Source organism: Panthera onca, chromosome F2 (assembly GCF_046562875.1).
Source record: "Panthera onca isolate mPanOnc1 chromosome F2, mPanOnc1 haplotype 2, whole genome shotgun sequence".
Taxonomy (NCBI): domain Eukaryota; kingdom Metazoa; phylum Chordata; class Mammalia; order Carnivora; family Felidae; genus Panthera; species Panthera onca.
This window is the reverse complement of record NC_138356.1, coordinates 18,970,755-18,992,093: the sequence shown is the minus strand read 5'-3', so window position 1 is coordinate 18,992,093 and position 21,339 is coordinate 18,970,755. Positions and strand designations below refer to the sequence as shown.

General features: G+C 36.7%; 1 protein-coding gene across 5 annotated transcripts in view; it reads right to left on the bottom strand.

Moving 5' to 3' along the window:
* Positions 1 to 21,339, bottom strand: part of PREX2 (phosphatidylinositol-3,4,5-trisphosphate dependent Rac exchange factor 2) — a 295,426-nt gene that overhangs the window by 70,563 nt on the left and 203,524 nt on the right. For all 5 annotated transcript variants that reach the window (XR_013553558.2, XR_013553556.2, XR_013553557.2 and 2 more), the window contains 3 exons: positions 18,329 to 18,431; positions 13,483 to 13,626; positions 3,514 to 3,628 (listed from right to left, as the gene is read on the bottom strand). Coding sequence is in view for 2 of the 5 variants with exons in the window: in XM_078441822.2 (XP_078297948.2) it covers positions 3,514 to 3,628; positions 13,483 to 13,626; positions 18,329 to 18,431 (362 nt within the window). In the remaining 3 variants the exon portion in view is untranslated. The remainder of the gene's footprint in view (positions 1 to 3,513; positions 3,629 to 13,482; positions 13,627 to 18,328; positions 18,432 to 21,339) is intronic.

Here is a 21,339-nt window from a genome sequence, read left to right as displayed (position 1 = left end):
ATGTGTAACAACAATGAAGCCCACACAGAGGAAAAAAGTACTAAGAGACAGGGAAAGAAAGCCGCGCCCCCCACCCAAGACCATATCCTTGGATCTAGCTGTGCCTAACGCAGCCAGCGCCACATGCCTTGAATATACCTGTTACATATGCCAATGCATTATTTTGTTTACACCAGTTTGAGTTTGGTTTCTGAAACTTGTAATCTAAAGAATGCTTTCTAAAAAAAACACTAGTTCATTTATTTATGTTTCTTGGTTTGTTGTAAAAAAAAAAAAAAGGCCTTTTCTGAGGTCTAATTAGCAAATAAACAAAGTAACATCAAGAATGATATGGTTTTCAGTGAAAGTGTTCAAAAGGCTCTGGATTATAATGAACTAGAGACACCTGGGGGTTATTTTTCTACAAAGGATAGTAACAGCCCCTTTAAAGAAATGGTCAACGTTGGTCTGTAGCCCCCAAAACCAAAAAAAGATTGCCCAAGAGTAGTTTCAGAGTATTTATGATTACAAAGTAACAGGAAAAATTAAGGAAGAAATTAACAGCCTTATTCAAGAAATAGGCAGGAAGAGAAGGCATTACTGGAAGTAAAGAGGAAAATAATTGTCTTCCTGTGCAAAGGAAATCTAATATGCAACAAATAGGATATATAGCAGCTAATTACTGACAAGAGCACCAATTAGTCCTGAGGGGTTTGTGCTTTTGAAAATGTTTTCTCTAGAAAAGATACATGAAAATGTTTTATGTGAAGAGGATAGCATGCATTAATACACATATTGTTTATTTTCATAAAAAATCTTAAACATCAGGTACCTGTTATATGTGAGTATCCATTATATTTCTGGTTAAAAATACAAAGATCCACAGGGGCATGAATGTTAGGTGACATCCCCACTTCTCTCTGGCTTGTTGTATCTAAATAATTTCATGCAACTCAACATACATTTTGGAGAACTTCTTATGCAAAATACTTTGACAGACACCATGGGAAACACCAAGATAAATGTATCCCTCATCTTTTTTTTTTATTATTTATTTTTGAGAGAAAGAAAGAGAGATAGAGAGAGACAGAACACTAGTGCACAGCGGGGCGGCAGACAGAGAAGGAGACACAGAATCCCAAGCAGGCTCCAGGCTCTAAGCTGTCAGCACAGAGCCCAAAGCAGGTTTAAACTCACGAACCAATGACATCATGACCTGAGCCCCAGATGCTCAAGTGACTGAGCTGCCCAGGAGCCCCAGTGTATCCCTCATCTTAAAGAGCTAATCATAAAATAAAGATGAGAGATCTATACACATAACGGCATCATCAGGGAGAAAAACAGAATTCCATAGTAGTCATAAATAAAGTAAAATGAAAGACTGGCAGAGTGGTTGGACATTTATTTAGCCAAGGGCAGTGCTTCTGAAATTTGAGTGTGTGTGAGAATCACCTGCAAGGCTTATTATAACCCAGACTGCTGGGTCTACCTAAGATTTTTTTTTAACAAGTTTGCAGATGGCACTGACATTGCTGGCCTGGGGGGTCATCCTTTGAGACCTCTGGAATCTAGGGCACCTGGGGGCTCAGTCAGTTGAGCATCTGGCTCTTGGTTTCAGCTCAGGTCATGATCTCATGGTTCGTGGGTTTGAGCCCCACATCGAGCTCCATGCTGAAGGTGTGGAGCCTGCTTGGGATTCCCTCTCTCCCTACCTCTCTCCCCCTCTCAAAATAAATAAATAAACTTAAGGAAAAAAAGTAGTATAAAATATTTTTTATAAACAGAACTCTGGGATCTAGGGAATTGGTTTTCAATTCCAGCTGCACATCAGAAACTCCTAGGAGACTTCTAGACAGTCTAATGCCCAGGCCTCATCCTAGCCCAATAATAAAAGAAAAATATTTTATTAAGAAGAGCATACTAGAGCTGGACATTGAATCATTGGAATAGTAGCTTTATAAGCGGCTGGAGATGGAAGACCAGATGCTAGGTGGATGGTGAACAGTCATGGAGCAAGGAGACTACGGTGCATGACTGGATATAAGGAGAGTACAGCATGGCTGGAGCACAGGCGGAGAAAAGAAATCTCAGGTCAAGTCATGAAAGATCTTGACTGCCAGTGTAAGGAGGTTGTGAGTCCTTTTGGGGACAATAAGAAATCACCAAATCTTTTGAGCAAGAAGAGTGACACAGTAAGATAGATAACTTAAAATTATTATCTGGAAGCAAAATCCTGAGATTAAAACAACATGGGGTCTTAGAGACAGGAGATTGGTCAGATTGACCAAGACTGGGCAGTGTTACTCAGTGGACACACCATTTAAGAATTTAAGATGAACTTTTTTGTTTGTTTTTTCTTATGAAAGGAGTCAGTACATTATATGTCTTTGAGAAACAGTGACCTAGATGAGAGAGTAAAGTGGGGGCAGTCCAAGAGACATTTCTGTCAGACTCATCAGGATCTCCAACTATATTTTAGGAAGGAAGAGAAAATGAGAAGCCAAAAAGATACTGGGGGTTTTGAGGTTGAGAGCTTCAGAAGTGATTAACGTGACGGAAGAAAAGTAAAGAACCTACGGAAAGGGACTGTGTGAGGCAGGGGAAGCAAGAGAAAGCATCTGTGGTGAAAGAGCCTACCCTTCGTTCATACGACGAGAACGAATACCTCTTCCTGTCAGGAATTTTAGGAATTAATTTATCTTCATAGTCTCGCCATATTGTGGACAAAACCAAAAAAATGTTATAACAGTTATAATGTAATACGAAATAAATTATAATATAAAAACGATTTTTGAATCATTAAGGCTTAAGGTAAAACAAGAGTATTTTTTCTCTTAAAAATAAAAGCTGTAATCTGTAAGTAATTTAAAAAGATAATCTCTTCGCGGAATAATTCATCAGGTAAGAGGGAGTTATATATGCTAATAATTTGTTGAAAGTTAAAGTTTGAATTGTAACACATTTCCCTTTCATTTACTGTGACTAATCTTCCCTGCCATTGGTTATTTTGCCAGTAACACTATTTTTAGAGGGGGGAAAACAGCAAAATCGAAACATTAATATATGTATTTGAAAGTAGATATTTTTCCAATACCAAGTACATGCTGTGACATAGCTTCTGTGTTAACCACATTCTTCTCTCACTGTCAGGATGCCAGGTGTTTAATGGTACATAAAGGAGCCCTATTTTATTTGCCCCTAATTCACTGAAACCTCCTAGGGGACACCAGTATAAAATATCAATGCTTTTTCCCTCCCTGCTAATGATCTAATAAATATTTAATTTTTGATCTTCTTCAGCAATTAAGACAATAGCATGAAAATTTTCAAACACTGTTTTTCGATTTTATTTTCAAAAAGTGTACTTGTTAGAATATTTGAAATATTAAACCTTAAATAAAAAGACATCATATCAGAAGGAGTATCATCATCAATCATTTAATAACGCGTATGTCGGGACCTCTATTGCTCTGCTCTTGTCAAAACACAAACACTTACCTTCTTACTTTAAAAAAAAACTGAAAGATTACATACCTGAGTTTCTGGTTATATTGTTTGACTTTTTCCAATGAGGCTGCATTTATCTGGGCTTGAAATTCTTCCACCGAAACATTGTCTCTATAATAATACCCTTCCATGCTCTCCAGTGCTGTGTAAACAAGTAAATTACTTTTTAACGTGATTTTATAACTCAGTTTCTCCACATTTACTTTAATCTTACTGATTATTAGTAAATGTATTTAAAACACTGAATATGACCACACATGAAAGAAACTATCTTTCACCAGTCCAAAACTGAATGAAAATCATTCTTCTGCTCTAAAAATAAATATCAAACATTTGGTGATTATATCTAAGTTGGCAAAGATAATTTGTAATTTAAATTGTCTTCTACTTTTAAAACATTTTATATACATTCTTTGTGAAGCTAAACTCAAACTTCACATATTTATATAGATAAGCACACAAATGTATATATATATATGTACATACACACACATACCTATGTACATTGCATATATACGTGCATATGTATGAGAGGCAGAACTGTGTATTAACATACATAAGAGTAAAAATGTTGAAACTGCTGCTCTCCGTGTCTATTCACATTCTCTTGTAGTTGCAGTTAAATCATGAAATATTAGTGTAATAAATCAGAAGCATAGATAATCTTAGAATACTAGCTTTACTACAATGCTTAATTTAGTTAATAAACATAAACATATATATAACTTTCCATTAATTTTAAACATCTTTTGGTTAATATGGATTTCTTTCTTAACTAACATTTTTGGTTAAGTATTTCTTTTTTTAATACTTATTTATTCATTTTTGAGAGAGAGACAGAGAGAGAGATAGAGAGAGAGAGAGAGCACGCATGCGCGCACGCGCTAGTGAGGGAGGGGCAGAGAAAGACAGAGGGAGACCCAGAATCCAAAGCAGGATCCAGGTTCTGAGCTGTCAGCACAGAGCCCATGTGGGGCTCAAACTCACCAACCATGAGATCATAACCTGAGCCGAAGTCGAACGCTTAACCGACTGAGCCACCCAGGCGCCTCAAGTATTTCTTTTTCCTTTAAACTTTTTGTGATGGCACTTTTAACTTTTGCAGAAGAAATGAATCACAAGGAAGTGCCTAGAAATACAACATCTCCCACAGAGAGGTTGCCAGCAACAGGAATGGCAATGGATCCAATTTGGAAATTTAAATGATTTCCCCTTGAGATTATTGCCACTGATAAACCTCAGTTTTCAGCAGACTGTTTCAAAATTGATAAAAAAAATAATCTTTCAAACTGCTAAATGCAATAGCTTCTAAATTAAATAATACATTTCTTCAAATTGACAGAAACTTATCACCATTTTGGGGACAAAAATAGGAAACTCATTATTAACTTTTTTTAATGGTTCATGCTTTTATTTAAATTCCAGTTAGCTAAGATATAGAGTAATATTAGTTTCAGGAGTAGTTAGTGATTCATCATTTACATATAATACCCAGTGCCAATCCCAGCAAGTTCATTGCTAATTTTTGCTGTGCTGCTTTCTCAACCAGTCAGATTTCCACAGCACTGAAGAAACAACAAACCTTTAGAGTATTGCTCAATTTGAAATTTAAAAAATGGCATTATTGGCCTATAATTGAGAAAAACACTTATGGAAAATTAGTGAGAATGCTGACTACATTTGCTTCAGTTACATGATATCAATTTGGGAGCTTGTTTCAAGGATTGCGTGTTTTTTTCCTTATGAGTTCTGCATTAATTAGAATATTTGCAAGTGGTTCAGCAAGCTTCTGGTCCTGAATACACACAAGAAAGAAAAGGAAGTCTTCCCGATAAAACAATCCTCACATAAATGCCATGTTCACTTCCATTAATGAGATGTTATTTGTGAGAGGCAAATATTCAGAGGATTCAGTCATCCTTCAATGTGAATTCCTCTTATTAGTTGTAGAGCTAATAATGAAAATCTTTGCATTGAAGTAAAACCACCACTTCCACTCCTTAGTAGCTGTGTGACCTCAAGCATGTTAATTAAAATCCAAGATCCTCAGGTTCCTCATTTGTGAAATGGAAAATAAGAGTACTTACTAACTATGATTCTTGGGAAATAAATAAATGAAATAATAGCATTAAGAGAACCCATGACTATTCTTTTCATTTACTCACTGTGTTTTATATATTAGGCAACATGCCCAATGCCCCACAGGCAATATCTAATTCAATTTCCAGGAGATATAGATTATGCATGAGTGTGCTTAGCCAAACAGGAAGGTTTGGGAACTAAGAGGAGGGTCCATGCAAGGACACTTCAATTTGTGATTTAAGATCAGAAAGACTGGAAAGGGTATGGTAGGAAGGAGCAACAGGGAAAGTAGCAGTCAGGGGTGGGGTGGGATGAATAAGAAAACACCTGGGGTCTAATTTTTACAAACGTCATTTTTTGTTGTTTTTTTTAGCAATTTTTTGTAAAGTTTATTTATTTATTTTGAGAGAAAAAGAGAGCAAGCACATGTGTACAAGTGGGGAGGGACAGAGAGAGAGAGAGAGAGGGAGAGAGAGAGAGAATGAATCCCAAGCAGGCTCCACACTGTCATCATAGAGCTCTATGAAGGGCTTGAACTCACAAACCATGAGATTATGACCTAGCTGAAGTCAAGAGTTGGACACTTAACAAGCTGAGCCACCCAGGTGCCCCTATAAAGTTCTTAATGGCTCAGTTTTGGCCAGAATGTCCAGTCCTACTCTAAAATCTTATTGCCATCTAAAAACAAACTGGCATTTTTATGACATTCCTTGGCAATATTTCCAAATTAACAACAGATAAAATTAACAATTACACAGAACTTTTTTAAAAATGGGGAAAATGTATGACAATTTTGCCGAGTCTCAGCAAAATGTTATGGCAGATGTATAGGGTTGTGAGGAAATGAACAATGACAAAAGAGGAGTTCTATATTTAAAAACTAAACTGTATAGCAAAGAAGAGGAAGGAGAAAAACATTCTCAATTTTAGATGAATACCTTGGTTATTTATTATTATAAATACAAGAAAATGGGATAATATTTTGCCAAATTCAATTTCTACACTCAGCAAAAGTATGTTAAATACATAATAATGTCCAAATTTCCAAGTTTGGCCTCTTGTCAGCATTTGCTTGTCTAGTTTCCTTAATTCCTATCTAAAGAACAATATATTTCTTAGTAGTAGTATTGACATATTTGGTTGAATAAATATTTAATAGCATTTAATTAAAAGCAGTATTGAAAATATGATGAGTTTCTTTGTTTGCTTGTTTTCCTTCTACCCCTTCCGAATTTGAGGAAGCAAATCATCCCATCAAACTTAGGTGGTCAGGAAAATGGAAATTAAATTATTCTAAGACTGAAAATGAACTGAATTTCTACTCACTCAAAATACCTTTCAAGGCTTTTCCAAGAAAGGGACTGACCAGGAAAAATACAGAATATCTGAAGAACAATTTTAAGAATTGTTTCAACAAACTAACACTCTTTCCTGACAGCATGATGACACTTCAGTGGTTAACTAATACACAACAAATGCACCGGCCCCAGTTGGTCAGAATTCTTCAGAACTGGTCACAGTTTTCATGAGGAAAGCAAGTTTTATCAATCCTATTGAGACCAGCATGTGGTTGTACTGCCCTTTATTTTTTTTAATTTTTTTATTATTATTTTTTTAAATATATGAAATTTATTGTCAAATTGGTTTCCTGTACTGCCCTTTAAAGAGGGGTGAGCTCACATGTTTACAGACCGATTCTAACATTTAGGAAATCTTAATTCTGGGAACTGTTCCTTCATTTATAACACTACCAGGTATTTATCCAAAGGTTACAAAAATACAGATTTGGAGGGGTACATGAAGCCCAAATGTCCATTCACTGATGAATGGATAAAAAAGATGTGGCGTGTGTGTATATACATATATATGTACATAATATACACATGTTATGGAATATTACTCAGTCATCAAAAAGAACGGAATCTTGCTATTTGCAACAATGTGGATGGAGCTAGAGTGTATTATGCTCAGTGAATAAATCAGTTAGACAAATACCGTATGATTTTACTCCCATGTTGGAGGAGAGGGGAAGACAGGGAAACAAACCATGACAGACTTGTAAAGACAGAGACAAACTGAGGGTTGATGGAGAGAGGTGGGTGGGGGGATGGGCTAGATAGGTGATGGGTATTAAGGAGGGCAGTTGTTGTGATGACCACTGGGTGTTGTGTGTAAGTGATGAATCACTGAATTCTACTCCTGAAACCAGTGTTGCACTCACTGTATGTCAACTAACTAGAATTTAATTAAAAATTTGGGGAAAAAGTTATTTAATGTTTCAATTTCAAATACTGTATAAAACCCACAGAGAATACAAAGGGATTCATCTTTTAAAGGACCCAGAGTAGGGTTTTGCAAACACTCTAAAAAAAAATACTCGAATGAAGGCAGATTAGAAAAATGACAATATTTGTAACAAAATGTTCCCTTTTGTTTAAAAGAGAAATGCTGGGGGTGCCTGGGTGGCTCAAGTCGGTTAAGCATCTGACTTCGGTTCAGGTCATGATCTTGCAGTTTGTGGGTTAGACCCCCCACGTCGGGCTCTGTGCTGAGAGCACGGAGCCTGGAGCCTTCTTTGGACTCTTGTGTCTATTTCTCTCTCTGCTCCTCCCCCGCTCACACTCAGTCTCTCCCTCTCTCTCTCAAAAATAAATAAAAACAGTATAAAAGAGAAAACACTATATACTGGAATATTTTTTAAATTTTTAAAAAAATAGAAGAGAAAATCCTCAAGTTTCTGGTTGATTTTAATTATTCTCTGAGAACAGAAGGACACCCTATAAAGAAGTAAAAGTCAGCATTTACAGTTTGTGGTGCCAGCCTTTTTCATAAGGGCTGAAAAACAAATATACACAAGAGTGTTTGTGGAGAAAGGACTGGCATGGTATGTCCTATCTAGTGTAAGGAAAACCACCATAAGAGACCCAGGAAACAAGTACTTATCACTACTTTACAAAGAAGAGATGCCATATTCTAGGGCACAGTATAACTAACATCAAAGACCTTTATGTGATGCCATGTCCCTAGTACATAGGATACATGGGTGTGGGAACCAAGAGTGGAAGTAGAAAGGTCCCTGCTTAGCATCTATTGAGGGTTTAACTGTGTCCTCCAAAAAGATAAAACAAAAGTCCTAACCCCTGGTGGTTGCAAATGCGACCCTAATTTTTATACAGGGTTTTTGTAGATATCATCTACTTAAAATGATGTCATACTGGATTAGGGTGGCCCAAATCCAACAACTCCCGTTCTTATAAGTGTCCACCTTATTGGGACAGAGACACAGAGACTGACACATTGAGGGAAGAAGGTTGTGTGAAGACGAAGGCAGAGGCTGTAATTCTTGCGTCACAAGCCAAGGCATGCCATGGACTTCTGACAGTCAGCAGAAGCTAAAAGTTAAGGAAGGATTCTTCCTTAGAGTCTTACAAGGGAGCATGGCCTTCGGGCATCTTGATTTCATACATTTAGCCTCCAAAACGATGACAGAATAAATTTCTGTCGTTTTAAGTCACAGAGTTTGTGGTAATTTGTTACGGCAGGGCTGGGAAACTAATACAACATCAGTCCCAGTGCGTCACTTAGGGATGTGTGCTTCCCATCCCTGAAACTTTGGCTCCATGGGTTTAAAAGGTCCTGATCCCCAAAGTAGCCCACTTTCCCTAGAAGACAAGGCAGGGGTCCCACTGAACATCAGCTACAGTTACCACCTGAGCACTGTAGGCCCCTGGTGCCAAGGCATCCAGGAAGAGAGACCACCATCTTGGCAAGGCTGGTCAACTCTGATCATCTTAATTGTGGGGAAGTAGGTTCTACTTATATAAATGGGTTAGAAAAAAAACAGTGTGGAAAGCCGCCACCATGGGGTGAAAGTGTCTCAGGTGAGCTATCAAGATATTGTACTGGGATCACGAGCAACTTGTTGTATCACCTGCAGGAACTTACTTTCCATCTGATGCCCATATACCTTGATCACAAACGCCACTTGCCCCCTAGACTCTTTGCTTCTTACACACACAAGTTAATGATAACTGTCTGATTGTTTTCTCCACCTTCACCACGTGTGTAAGATCTTATTTTCTTCACTTTCACCATGTGTGTACGACCTTGTGCACTCAATAAATACGGAGAGGAAACCCCTGTTTGGGGTTCTTGTCTCCTCCTGGACATTAGCCTCTCTCATATTCAATTTTGCATCTGCTCTCTTGCCGGACAAGAGAGAACTCCAGACTCATAGTCTGCAACACATAAGGAAGTAGGGCTATTGCTATATAATGAGGGCAGGAAGGAACATGTTTGGCACCCAGTAATCCACTTGGGTCCCTCTTGGTACTTCCATGTCTAAATTTGACGGTAAATGGACAAATGCAGCAACCCTGGCCTGAAGAGGGCAGAATGAACAGGAGGGTCAGGCCCCCCGGGGATGGAAGTCTTAGTCATGCCACTGGGACCAGAAAGTTGAGGCTGAGAGCAAGGATGATCCACAATGGATACAGAAGAGGGAAAATGGGCATCTTTGGCAGCTCCAAGACCAGCTGCAGCAGCAGGGGTTATTTCTCATCCCATTACCATGCTTCTTCCTCGGGAAGGGAGCCCATCAGAGTCACAAAGGAGACACTCCTACTCTTGACCCAAATGGATCTGAGGGTACAGGGTGGACCATGGCAGGTCTCTCACTCAGATTCCCTTTTAGAAAGGATGGGCTTGTTGCCTAGCTGTTGTGGTTGCCAGAAGACAGCCCTCAGCCATTAGCTCTTTAGGGAATCTTCAGTCTTTGCTGAAGAAAACTGTACCACCGAAATCATTATCTCCTAGAGGCAGCCTGCCTCCTCATGACTTAACAATGCAGAAGTGAAAAGGCCCTACCCCATCGCCCGGTCTCCCCATATCTAGAAATGTTGAACCTTTGTGAAATGGATCAATCTAATTAAGCAAGGATTAACTGGATAATTGCACAGTGCTTCATAATCTACGTTGACCTGTGCTTCCTCACTCCCGGTGGACTTTAGAATCACCTTAAAGGGGTACCTGGGTGGCTTAGTCGATTAAGCGTCCGACTCTTGGTTTTGGCTCTCAAGTCACGATCTCACAGTTTCGTGGGTTCAAGCCCCATATCGGGCACTGCAATGACAGTGTGGAGCCTGCTTGGGATTTTGTCTCCCTCTCTCTCTCTGCCCCTACCCCATTCATGCTGTCTCAGTATCTCTCAAAATAAGTAAATAAACTTAAAAAGAAAAAAAAAAGAATCACTGGTAAAGCTTCTAAAATATACTGGTATCTGGGCCTTATGTCCCAGAGATTCTGACTTAATCAGTTTGGTGTGGAACCAAGCTTGGGTATTTTCTAAAACCTCCCCAAGGTGATTAAAGTGCAGCCAGTATTGAGAACCAGTGAGAAGCAGCAACCAAAGAAGCCAATGGGAAATGGGCAGAGGAAGTGACCCTGAATATCTGTCTATCCTCCTTACTCCCATTTTCACCAAGTTTATAGTCACTTGCTTTATCTCATCAAGGGCTTGGGGATCCCCCCAGAGTTAATTCCCTGGCCTGCAGGAAGTACTTAGAGAAGACTGCTTTTGTGTGATCTTTTCCTTCTAGCATTTTGCTCATGCTCTGTGCTGGCTTTCCTGTTTAGCTGTTTCTGTGATCTTTATCTTGTAAATCTGTATCACTTGTTTTGTCTGCCTCGATTCCGGTTCTCCTGCGGGTCTCCCCTTGAGTGATACACGTTCCTTAAAGTGTATCCTGCTTGCTTCTGGCACTAGAATTCCTGATCTCATAGCTGGTCCCATCTCTGCAGCGAGCCCCATCAGTCAGAGTGCCCTCTTTCGCCAAAAGGTCTATTCAGGCAAGAAAAATGAGAAGAAAGCAGTATGTTTGCTTCCTGTTCTAAGTATATGGTACAACCGACAACTTCACAAGGGCTGACAGAAATAATTTTCCCAGGAGGCTTTCAAATTCGTCTCATTTTTCTAATTTTCGTATTTGCTAGCAAAGACCAATAATGTACATATGTACACCTAAAGCTAAAACCCTTTGAATAAACTTCCATCTCCGGAATAGACGCCATTTGGAATCTCTTCATTTACCACCACTTTCAATTACCAGATGGTAATCTCTATTCAAGCTGGTGTTGAATTTCCTGGGCTTCTCTCAATCTGATGAAAATAGAGCGACTAATAATGAATCCTCATGGGAGTTTTAGAAGTGCAGAGGAACTTCGGCAGCCCCTTTAAATAAGCAGCCTTATCACTGACAGTTCTAATGAGACAAGCTGTTTTCCAGTCTTCTTTACCTATCTGTGACCTCAACTGCAATAGTATTTCCACTGTTGCTTTTTCATAGTTCATTGCTGTGTAAATATTAAAACCTAATGTTAGCTAGTGTTCCATTACATTTTAAAAAGCAATACTCTTTTCACTGAACTAGTATGTATTTAGGGATTTTTTTTTTAATTAGACTTAGTCATAATTATAAAAGAGAGGTTACATGGAAAATACTCTTCCTTTTCCTATGAACATTTGCTGTTGGGTATGAATATTCAGCTATTTATGGCTGATGTGTCACAAATGTAATAATTTTTTTAGAAAAGATGCAAAATGCCATCTGTCATCTCAGTCATGATTTCAAAGGCAGAATTTTTAAAAAGAGGAGTAAAGGAAAGGAAGTGAAGAACCTTTTAGGCTAAACTATCCTCCCAAGTTAGCTCCAAAGGTCTATTTCTGCTCAGTTTCTTTTTATTCCCCCATTCCTTTCCAGTACAGACTCTTGTATTGTCTATATGGACCCTACCACAGTCCTCCAAAAAAAAAAATGAAAATACCTTCTAATAAACTCCTAAGATCTCTGCACTGACAATTTCCTCTGCTTCAATGTATTCTTACCAAGTATCTGAGGCAGCCATTGTTTTTAAACTATGGCAATCAAAGGAAGGGCAATCTATCTTTTAGAATTACAATATGCATATGGTACAAGAATTTTCACTTGGCCATAGATTTTGATTTCATTTGCCTGTCTGTTCTTCAGTTACAGAGATTAATTTTATTTCTCTACTCTTCTCATTTTTTATTAGAATATAAAAATTCCACAGCAAAACTGATGCAGTTCTTGAAAACTCAATAGAAGAAAAAAATGAAATCCTCCATGGACCTGCTCAGAGAAATTGATATAATCTTGTGACCACAGCATGAGTTAAAAAAAAAAAAAATCATAGACTAGAAGAAACTACACTAGAATAATCTGGACTTCTAATCAGTTTGGGGCTGCTTTTGTGCCTCTGGAAATAAAAAAGATCCAGGATCTTTCCTTGGAAACCAATTCACTGAAAGACTCTTACTCATGTTAACCTTAATTTCTTCTATTGCAGTTAAAAAAACTCATTGTTCATTTGCCAAAACAATTTGTTTATTTATAAAAGGAATATATTTTTACTCAGGGTAAAAACTCAAAGAATAAAAAATCATCATCAATTTAATCACCCAATGATACCAAAAACATTTTATATACATTTGATTATATACACACTTGGATTACATAATTGAGAATGGAATATAAATTTTTTGTAACTTGCATGTGTACATTGCCAATCTTTTTCTATCTCATAAAAAAATTTTAACCATATAATTTTAATGGCTCTACCATAATTTATTTGAGCCAAATTAATTTATCTGTATTATTTAAAGCACTCATGTCTTGTTTCTCCGTTATAAATACTGTTGCAGTCCTATTTGGTAAATATTTAAAACTAATGTTATTCTTTCCTTAATAAACATTCGCAGAAGTAAATACATTACCTAGGTACTGCGAAGGACTTTTTGAATTAATGGAAAAAACAAATATGATGGCTACAATTACATGTATTTTTAAAAATAAAGATAACATAATTTAAGTACATGTATTAAAAAAAGTAGTTTACCTTGTGCAAAAAGAACAGGATGAATTTTAAACCCTCCTCCATTTTTCAAACGTTGAGGCAGCTGTTCAAAATGATAACTATCAATGTAGAAGTAAACTTTCAGAGCCTGCCGACTTCCTTCCGCTTGATATGTAAGAGGAACATCTAAATGACATTTAATATTACATTATTTCCAAAAGTCAGGTTATGTTATAAAGTGTATTTGTTAACTTTTTAAAAAACCTTGAAAATTACTAGAAACTAATATAAATATATGCATATTATATATAATGTATTATACTCATACAATATACTTGACATATATCTCGAGTTCAGGTTAGGCAAACTTACAGCGCTATTCAGTGAAAGTATTAAATCAGATTCTTATTAGCTAAAGCAACAGATTTATTACTGTACTGGATATAAAATTCTACAATAGGAAACTCCGTTACACTTTGACACACCAGATGTCTCACTTAACTAAATGAGAAGTTTAGTTACACATGGTTTGGAATCAGAATCTCCCAGGGCAGCTGCCTCATTCATATTTTAGTCAAAATGAGTCCTTTGGGTACAATTCTTAAGTAGTGTACAAGAGATTGGGTACAGAGCAACCATTATCAAAATTCGCATGGGTTTTGCAAGTTCCATTCCCTGAGCACCAGATCAAAAACCTATTACCTCTGTTGATGCCCTACAGTCATTAGAAATTATCTGTCCAAATTCTTTTAGTTTTCTCAAAGATCTTAAGTTTAATTACTCAAAAACAAAAGCAAAAAACCAAACCCAAAAAACAACCAATTTGAAAAGCTAAAATGATGCAGGAGTATTTCATAGTGCTATCATAAATACTTCTCATTTTATGTTACTTATCCAAGACAAATAACTTTCATTTCATTTAAAAAGAGTGTAAGATCTTCCTAAGAAGCTAGAATAGTCATATTAACCAAGTTAAAAATTAAGGCAAAAATATAGTAGAAATTTTAATACAAGTTCTTGCTCAATATTTGTTAGTTCTAACCTACTTCTTGAATAAAATTATGTATAAAAGTAGAGTTCAAGGTTAAATCCATTATGGAAGAGAGATTCCAGGTTTCTCATTAAATGTAGGTAATTATGCATATCAATAGCAGAGGTATTGCATTAACATCTACAAGTCTCTTTTATGCCATATAATAATGCTTATTTTATTTTTCTTTCTATATTTTTAAAGTTTCTTTAACTTGATTTATTTTGAGAGAGAGAGAGAGAAAGGGAGCAGGGGAGGGGCAGAGAGACAGGGAGAGAGAGGGAATCTTAAGCAGGCTCCATGCTATGCTGTCAGCGCAGAGCCTGATGCAGGGCTTTGACCTGAGCGAAGATCAAGAGTTGGACTCTTACTGAGCCACCTAGGAGTCCCTTTCTATATGCTTATGGGAGGTATAAAGGATTTTGGTTTAGAAAAGAGAAGACATTTCTCAGTTGAAGAGTTGGAAATTAACTGGATTTTAATGATTGGGAAACTCCGTTTTTTCCTTAGCTCTATAATAGAAAAAGGATGCACAGACACTATAGAAAATGTATATATACTAAGTATATACTAAGTATTTGTATTTTCTAGTTGCCCTTTACATACAATGTCTTTCATTTGTATTTCAATTTTTAAAACTCCATTTGTTTACTCTTTGGCACGAAATGTTTTTGAAAGAAAGATAATAATGCAGCAGTTGGAGTTCCATTATAGGACAAATAAACATGCTATCCTAGGAAGAAAGAAAGTGAAAATGACTGAAAATTATCAAGTATATTAAATTTAAAATGAAGTTAAAGCTAAGAGTAAAAGAATGACCTTCTCTCAAAGTAATTGGTATACCTGTAAAAGCACATAGTAATGTGGAGCTGAAATTGCTGCCTTTTATTTGTGGAAATTTATCTACTATGAAAAAAAATTGAAGATTAGGACTATGTAACAATTAAAGGCTACAAAAAAATTATTGCACGAAGAAAAGTTCTCTCCTATGGTATTTATTCCAGAGAGGAATTCCAACCGTGGCATCCCATCCCGGTAAACTTGGCCCTCCGTCACTGAACAGGCCCATGAATTTGAAGGTAAGTCTCCAAGAAGTTGTTAGTTCCCTTTGCCTGAATTGCTCTTCCTTGACCCTCTGCAGGGCTGGGTCTTTATCACCCTTTGGATTTCAGCTTAAAAGCTATTTCTGCTGAGAGCCCTTCCTTGTTGATTCCTTAAAGAGCCACCGTACCCTCATTCTTTATGCACTGCTTATTTCTTGCATAGGATTTATCATGGCCCTAATCATCTTTGTAGTTGATTCCTTCTTTGTTTTCTCCCAAGTAGGCTGTGAGCTCCATAAAGATAGGGATGGTGTCTGTCCTATTCACCACGGCATCCACGGTTACAGGTGCAATGCCTGGCTCATATAGAAAAAGTGAAAGCTCAAAAATATCCATTCTGCTAATCATTATAGTAAAATTACCTGTATCACCATTGAAAGGGGGGAAGATTTGCTATCATTATATTTTTATTCTCCAAAAACATGAAGATTTTCCATAAAATATATTTAATTTTATACAACCTAATCATTTAGCTCACTTATTCCTTCTTCACTAATTACCTAACATGACATAGAAAGGATCTCGTACTTTCCCTATACTACAGTGGGTTACAATGTCCATCTATTCCTTTCTATCTTTCACTAGTTTCTAAGCTTCATGCCCATGGGATCTTTGTTTTATTTAGTCACTATTGTATCTCGGGAATTTAGTTCAGCAGTTAGCATGGTGTATATACCTAGTATTTCTTAAAGAAAAATAAAATGTCTTCAATCCAGACATTTGAGTTCAACTTGCTTGCAAGCCCTATTTCTTCAGAATCTCATTATTTTTTAATGCAAAAATACGACTATAAATAACGCTAAACATAGCTCTTTAAAAAGAATGCAGAGTAATAAAGTGAGGAGGATGGGTTCAAATATTTGCTGAATACTACCACGAGCCTTGTAATGTTAGGGACTTTCTTTTTTTTTTTGTTTTTCAATTTTTTGAATGTTTATTTATTTTTGAGAGAGAGAGGGAGAGAGAGAGAGAGAGAGAGAGAGAGATAGCACAAGCAGGGAAGGCACATAGAGAGAGGGAGACAGAATCCAAGGCAGGTCCCAGGCTCTGAGCTGTCAGCACAGAGCACAATGTGGGGCTTGAACCCACAGGCCACAAAATCATGACCTGAGCCAAAGTCAGCCACTTAACCGACTGAGCCCCCAGGCACCCCTTTTTTTAATTTTTGTTTTTTTCATTAAATTTCTTTTTAATGTTTATTTGTTTTTGAGAGAGAGAGAGAGAGAGAGAGAGAGAGAGAGAGAGAATGTGCAAGGCTAGGGACTTGCAAATACATTATCTTATTTAAGGCTCATGACCCCATGAGTGAGGGAAAGCTAGTACTCCCATGTTTGTGGATAAGAGTCGCACAAGTTTGGAACTCAAGTTTCTTATCTTCAAAGCACTGTTCTCTTTATAACTTCATGTTTCCTCCCCTCTGTGCTCAGTCCTTCCCTCAAAGACAAGCAGCCAAACTAGTCTTCACTACAGTGATGCAAATTAATTTGTCCATCTGACTCCTCTGTTTGTAACCTTACAGAAAGATCAAATCACATGCAATTAATAATAAAGCTCTAGCTTCCTTATACCACTTAAATAAGATGTGATGACACTGGGTATTAAAAAATTCTCTTCTTTCCTGAATATACTTAGGTATGTTCCTACCATCACTGTTAATGACTTGCTTGGAATATCTATTAGTGTAGCATTGGAATTGACCTTGCCCTAGGGACCTGTTTTCAGAAGTTGAGGTTATGCTTTGGGGACATTCATAAAAATATATATGAATTATATGAATGTTTATATTTGTCACAGATATGTACACATTTACATGCTAATATTGCTTATGTGGTCTTAATTATCTCTAATATTTATACTAGTTTTCAATGTGCTAAAGTTAAACCTCTCATGGTGGCTATGCAATAAGTAACTGTTTTATCAAGCTTATAACACGGGTCCCCTGCCTGCTTGTTCAACAGACCATTCACCAGTAATGTTGTATTTGAACCATGGAAAACAGTACTCCTGTGAGCTTATGGCCCCTAAAGCAAAATCTAAAAGAAAAAAAAAAACAGGTCATGTTGTGAAAATAAGAGTTTCTCTGCCTTTGGAAAAATCATACCCACATGACTAAAGTAAATGAAAATATATTCTGTTTTATACATGCCCACAGAAGACCATACAATTTTTTCAAGTAATAATATCCTAATCAATTAATCCCCTTCGCCAAGTTCTCCCTTGAATATAATCTAAATCCTTAACATTGTAATTCATGTTCTCATTCTCTCTCATTTATCAGTGAAGATGAAACTTTAATAAAATTCTGTTCTCTCTACCTTCATAATTTAATACATTCAGAATCAACCACTTGTTATCATCTACACAGCTACCCTCAAGGTCAAGTCCCCATCATCTTTCAACCTGGGTCACTGAAGTAGCTTCCTCACTGGTTTGCTTCTGTCCTTGTCCCCAGTAATGCTTTATTCAACACTGCAATCAGAGGCAGCTTTCAGTAGGTAAGCCAGATCAGGTCATTCCTCTGACCCATGGCTTAATTAGAAACGCGAGGTTCTTTCAATGGTCTGGTATAAGCCTCTTCTCGTATATTTTCTATCACTTCCACAGTTGGTTATTATTATTTATTTTACTCTAAATATAATATTTTATATAAAACAATTTGAACTATATATCAAATATAATATCAAAGTTATGCCATATGTTTTTGTTTGATGTCAAAAAATTCTATGAAACACCTATGAGACATTTAACTACGTACTTGCAACCAGTGGTTCCTCTTCTGATGGTTTAAAGTAAAAAGAAACTTTTTCCAAATCAAATAGTGCAACCAGTGTATCTTCTAACATGGCTTGTTCATCTGTCTAGAAAGAAAGAAAATAGTACAAAATATGATTGGATTGCAAAGGATAGAACATCACATCACATCACATCACATCACATCACATCACATCACATCACATCACATCACACTGTATCACATCTCCAGACCAAAACTAGCTTCATTTGTGTTTTATTTACATGCAAACCAAATTATCAACACTTATCTAAGAATTTACTGTCCACAATGAAATTAACAAATCCCTCAAAGTTACAAGTCTCTTTCATAGTTTTATATTTTTCCTTTTCCATATTACCTAAATGGTTCTACACAGTCTGTTTTGTAGCTATATTCAAACTGTGTTGATTTTTATTATTTACAAACAAATGTGTAAATAATACAATAAGCATGCTATCTGTCTCCAAACTTCTATAATCTTAAAGGTGTAACAGTTAAAAGGCAAGAATACTATTTTATTAAAAAGCCACAGTACACAGTTTCCATCCTGTTTTACAATAAGAAAGCCGATGCATTATTCATTTTGCAACCTTGTAGAGCTGTGATGAAAGCAATTTGCATGTATGCAGTGATTTTTCTTCCAAAGAGCTTGGGTACAAGAATCGTTTCTATCTCACTTGCCTTTATGGGGCCTTAATCTAGAGTCTTGTGACTACGAAATCTGATTTGTTTTTATCATTCCTTTCATTCTAAGAGCATATTATTTCACATTGAAGCAGGTAAGGCCCAGCCACGGTAACGAGTTCTGTGCATGTCTCAGCAATATTATCTTTCTAGTATTAAATTCTGGCCTTCCTATTAGTTTTGTGCATGACCTAGAGTCTTTTATTAATTTCCTCCTGAAAGAATAATTAGCCTTATCATACACAGATTATCTTTTAAAGGTAACATTTGTTTCTTTAAGACTATCAATGATCCTTTTAAATAATGATTTTAACAAGATTTACACACACTTTTAAAAGTTGCTGTAAGCACACAGCCATTATGGGGAGGGGGCAGCATGAGTAGAGGGTGAAGGAGATAGGAAAGAATGTCCCTTGTGTGAAAAAGAATCACTAAATCAAACTCCAGATCCCAAAGATGTATAGCATGCAAAGCAAAAAGTTAAGAGAATCATCACCTTTGCACTTTGGCTTGGTACTTAATACATGTATGGTACACAGTAAGTGCTGGATAAATGTTTATTTTAGTAAACTTATTTTTTAAAGTCCTTTGAAGCAGCAAAAGTATGCCATGAACCTGGAATTGGAAGGATAGGGCTGAAGAATCAGCATCTTCTTAACTGAGAAGAATACACACAAGGAAGAAGTGTCCCAAACAGGCAGGCCTCTGATCGCTATAGTGCAAGTCCTGATGCTCCAGCAGATGTGGCTAAAGTGATATGCAAGTGACCATGGACTGTGCTCAGAGCTCAGGGACACACAGACTGCCAGTGCTGGCACCTCCCACAGAACCTTCCACATTGCTAGGAGGCTTGTATGTGCTTGTTACAGAGACAGAAAAAATATGGGTTTCTTTCACTTTTTATAAAGCCACCTTTGGATTTTTTTAATCAATTCTATAATGTTAAGGGTTTCAAAAGACTAAGGAAAAAAAAAACAGTTTTCTTGAGATATAATTCACATCCTATAAAAGTCCCCCATTTGAAGTGTATAAGCTTAGGGGTTTTTAGTGTACTCAGAGTTGTGTAACTACCACCATAGTCTAATTTTAGAATATTTGCACCACCCCACAAAGAAACTTAGTACCCATTAGCATTCACTCCCCATATCCCTTCTTCCAGTCCTTAGCTCTAGGCAACCATTAGCCTACTTTCAGTCTCTGAAATTTGCCTATTTCACATATTACATAATAATGGACTCAAATAATATATGTCTTTTACAGCAATAATCACTTAGCATAATGTTTTCAACCTCCATCCATGTTGTAGCCTGAGAATATCTGTATACAAGTTTTTGTGTAAATATAAGTTTTCATTTTTCTTTGTGTAAATATAAGTTTTCATTTTTCTTGTATATTATATAGGAGTAGAGTTTCTGGGTAATATGGGAATTCTATGTGTAACATTTTGAAGAAGTGCTAAATAGTTTTCCAAAATGGCTGCACTGACTTCAGTGTCCATCAACAACAAATGGATAATCCAAGGAAGATATGATGTATCTCTCTCTCTCTCTCTCTCTCTCTATCACTCACACACACACACACACACACACACACGCACACACACACAGGAATATTACTCAGCCATAAAAAAGGTGAGATGTTGTCATTTGGGACAACATAGATGGGCCTACATTACAGTGATATGTGGAATCTAAAAAACAAAACAAATGAATAAACCAACAAAAGACAAATCAGGCCTATAAATACCAGAACAAACTGATGGCTGCCAGAGGGAAGGGGGTGGTGGGATGGGCAAAATGGATAAAGGGAAGTAGAAGATACAGGCTTCCAGTTGTGGAATGAATCAATCATGGGAATAAAAGGCACAGCATGGGGAGTATAGTCAGTAGTACTGTAATAGTGTTGTATTGTGACAGATGGTAGCCTTGTGGTGAGGGTAGCAGAACACATAGAGAGGTTGAATCATTATGTTGTACACCTGAAACTAATGTAACATTGTGTGTCAACTATATTCAAATAAAAAATATATGGAAAAAAATTTAAAAACGGCTGCACTATTTTACATTCCCAGCAGCAATGTATGAGGGTTACAATTTCTCCTTACCAACACTTGTGATTGTCTTTTGGATTACAGTTATCCACATCTCAATGTGTCCTAGTATCTTATTGTAGTTTTGAATTGCATTTCCCCAATGGCTAATGATGTCGATCATCTTTTCATGTGTTTTCTGGCCATTTTATATCTTCTTCCAAGAAACACCTATTCAAATCCTTTGTGTGCTTTTTTAATCGAGTTGTCTTTTTATTAA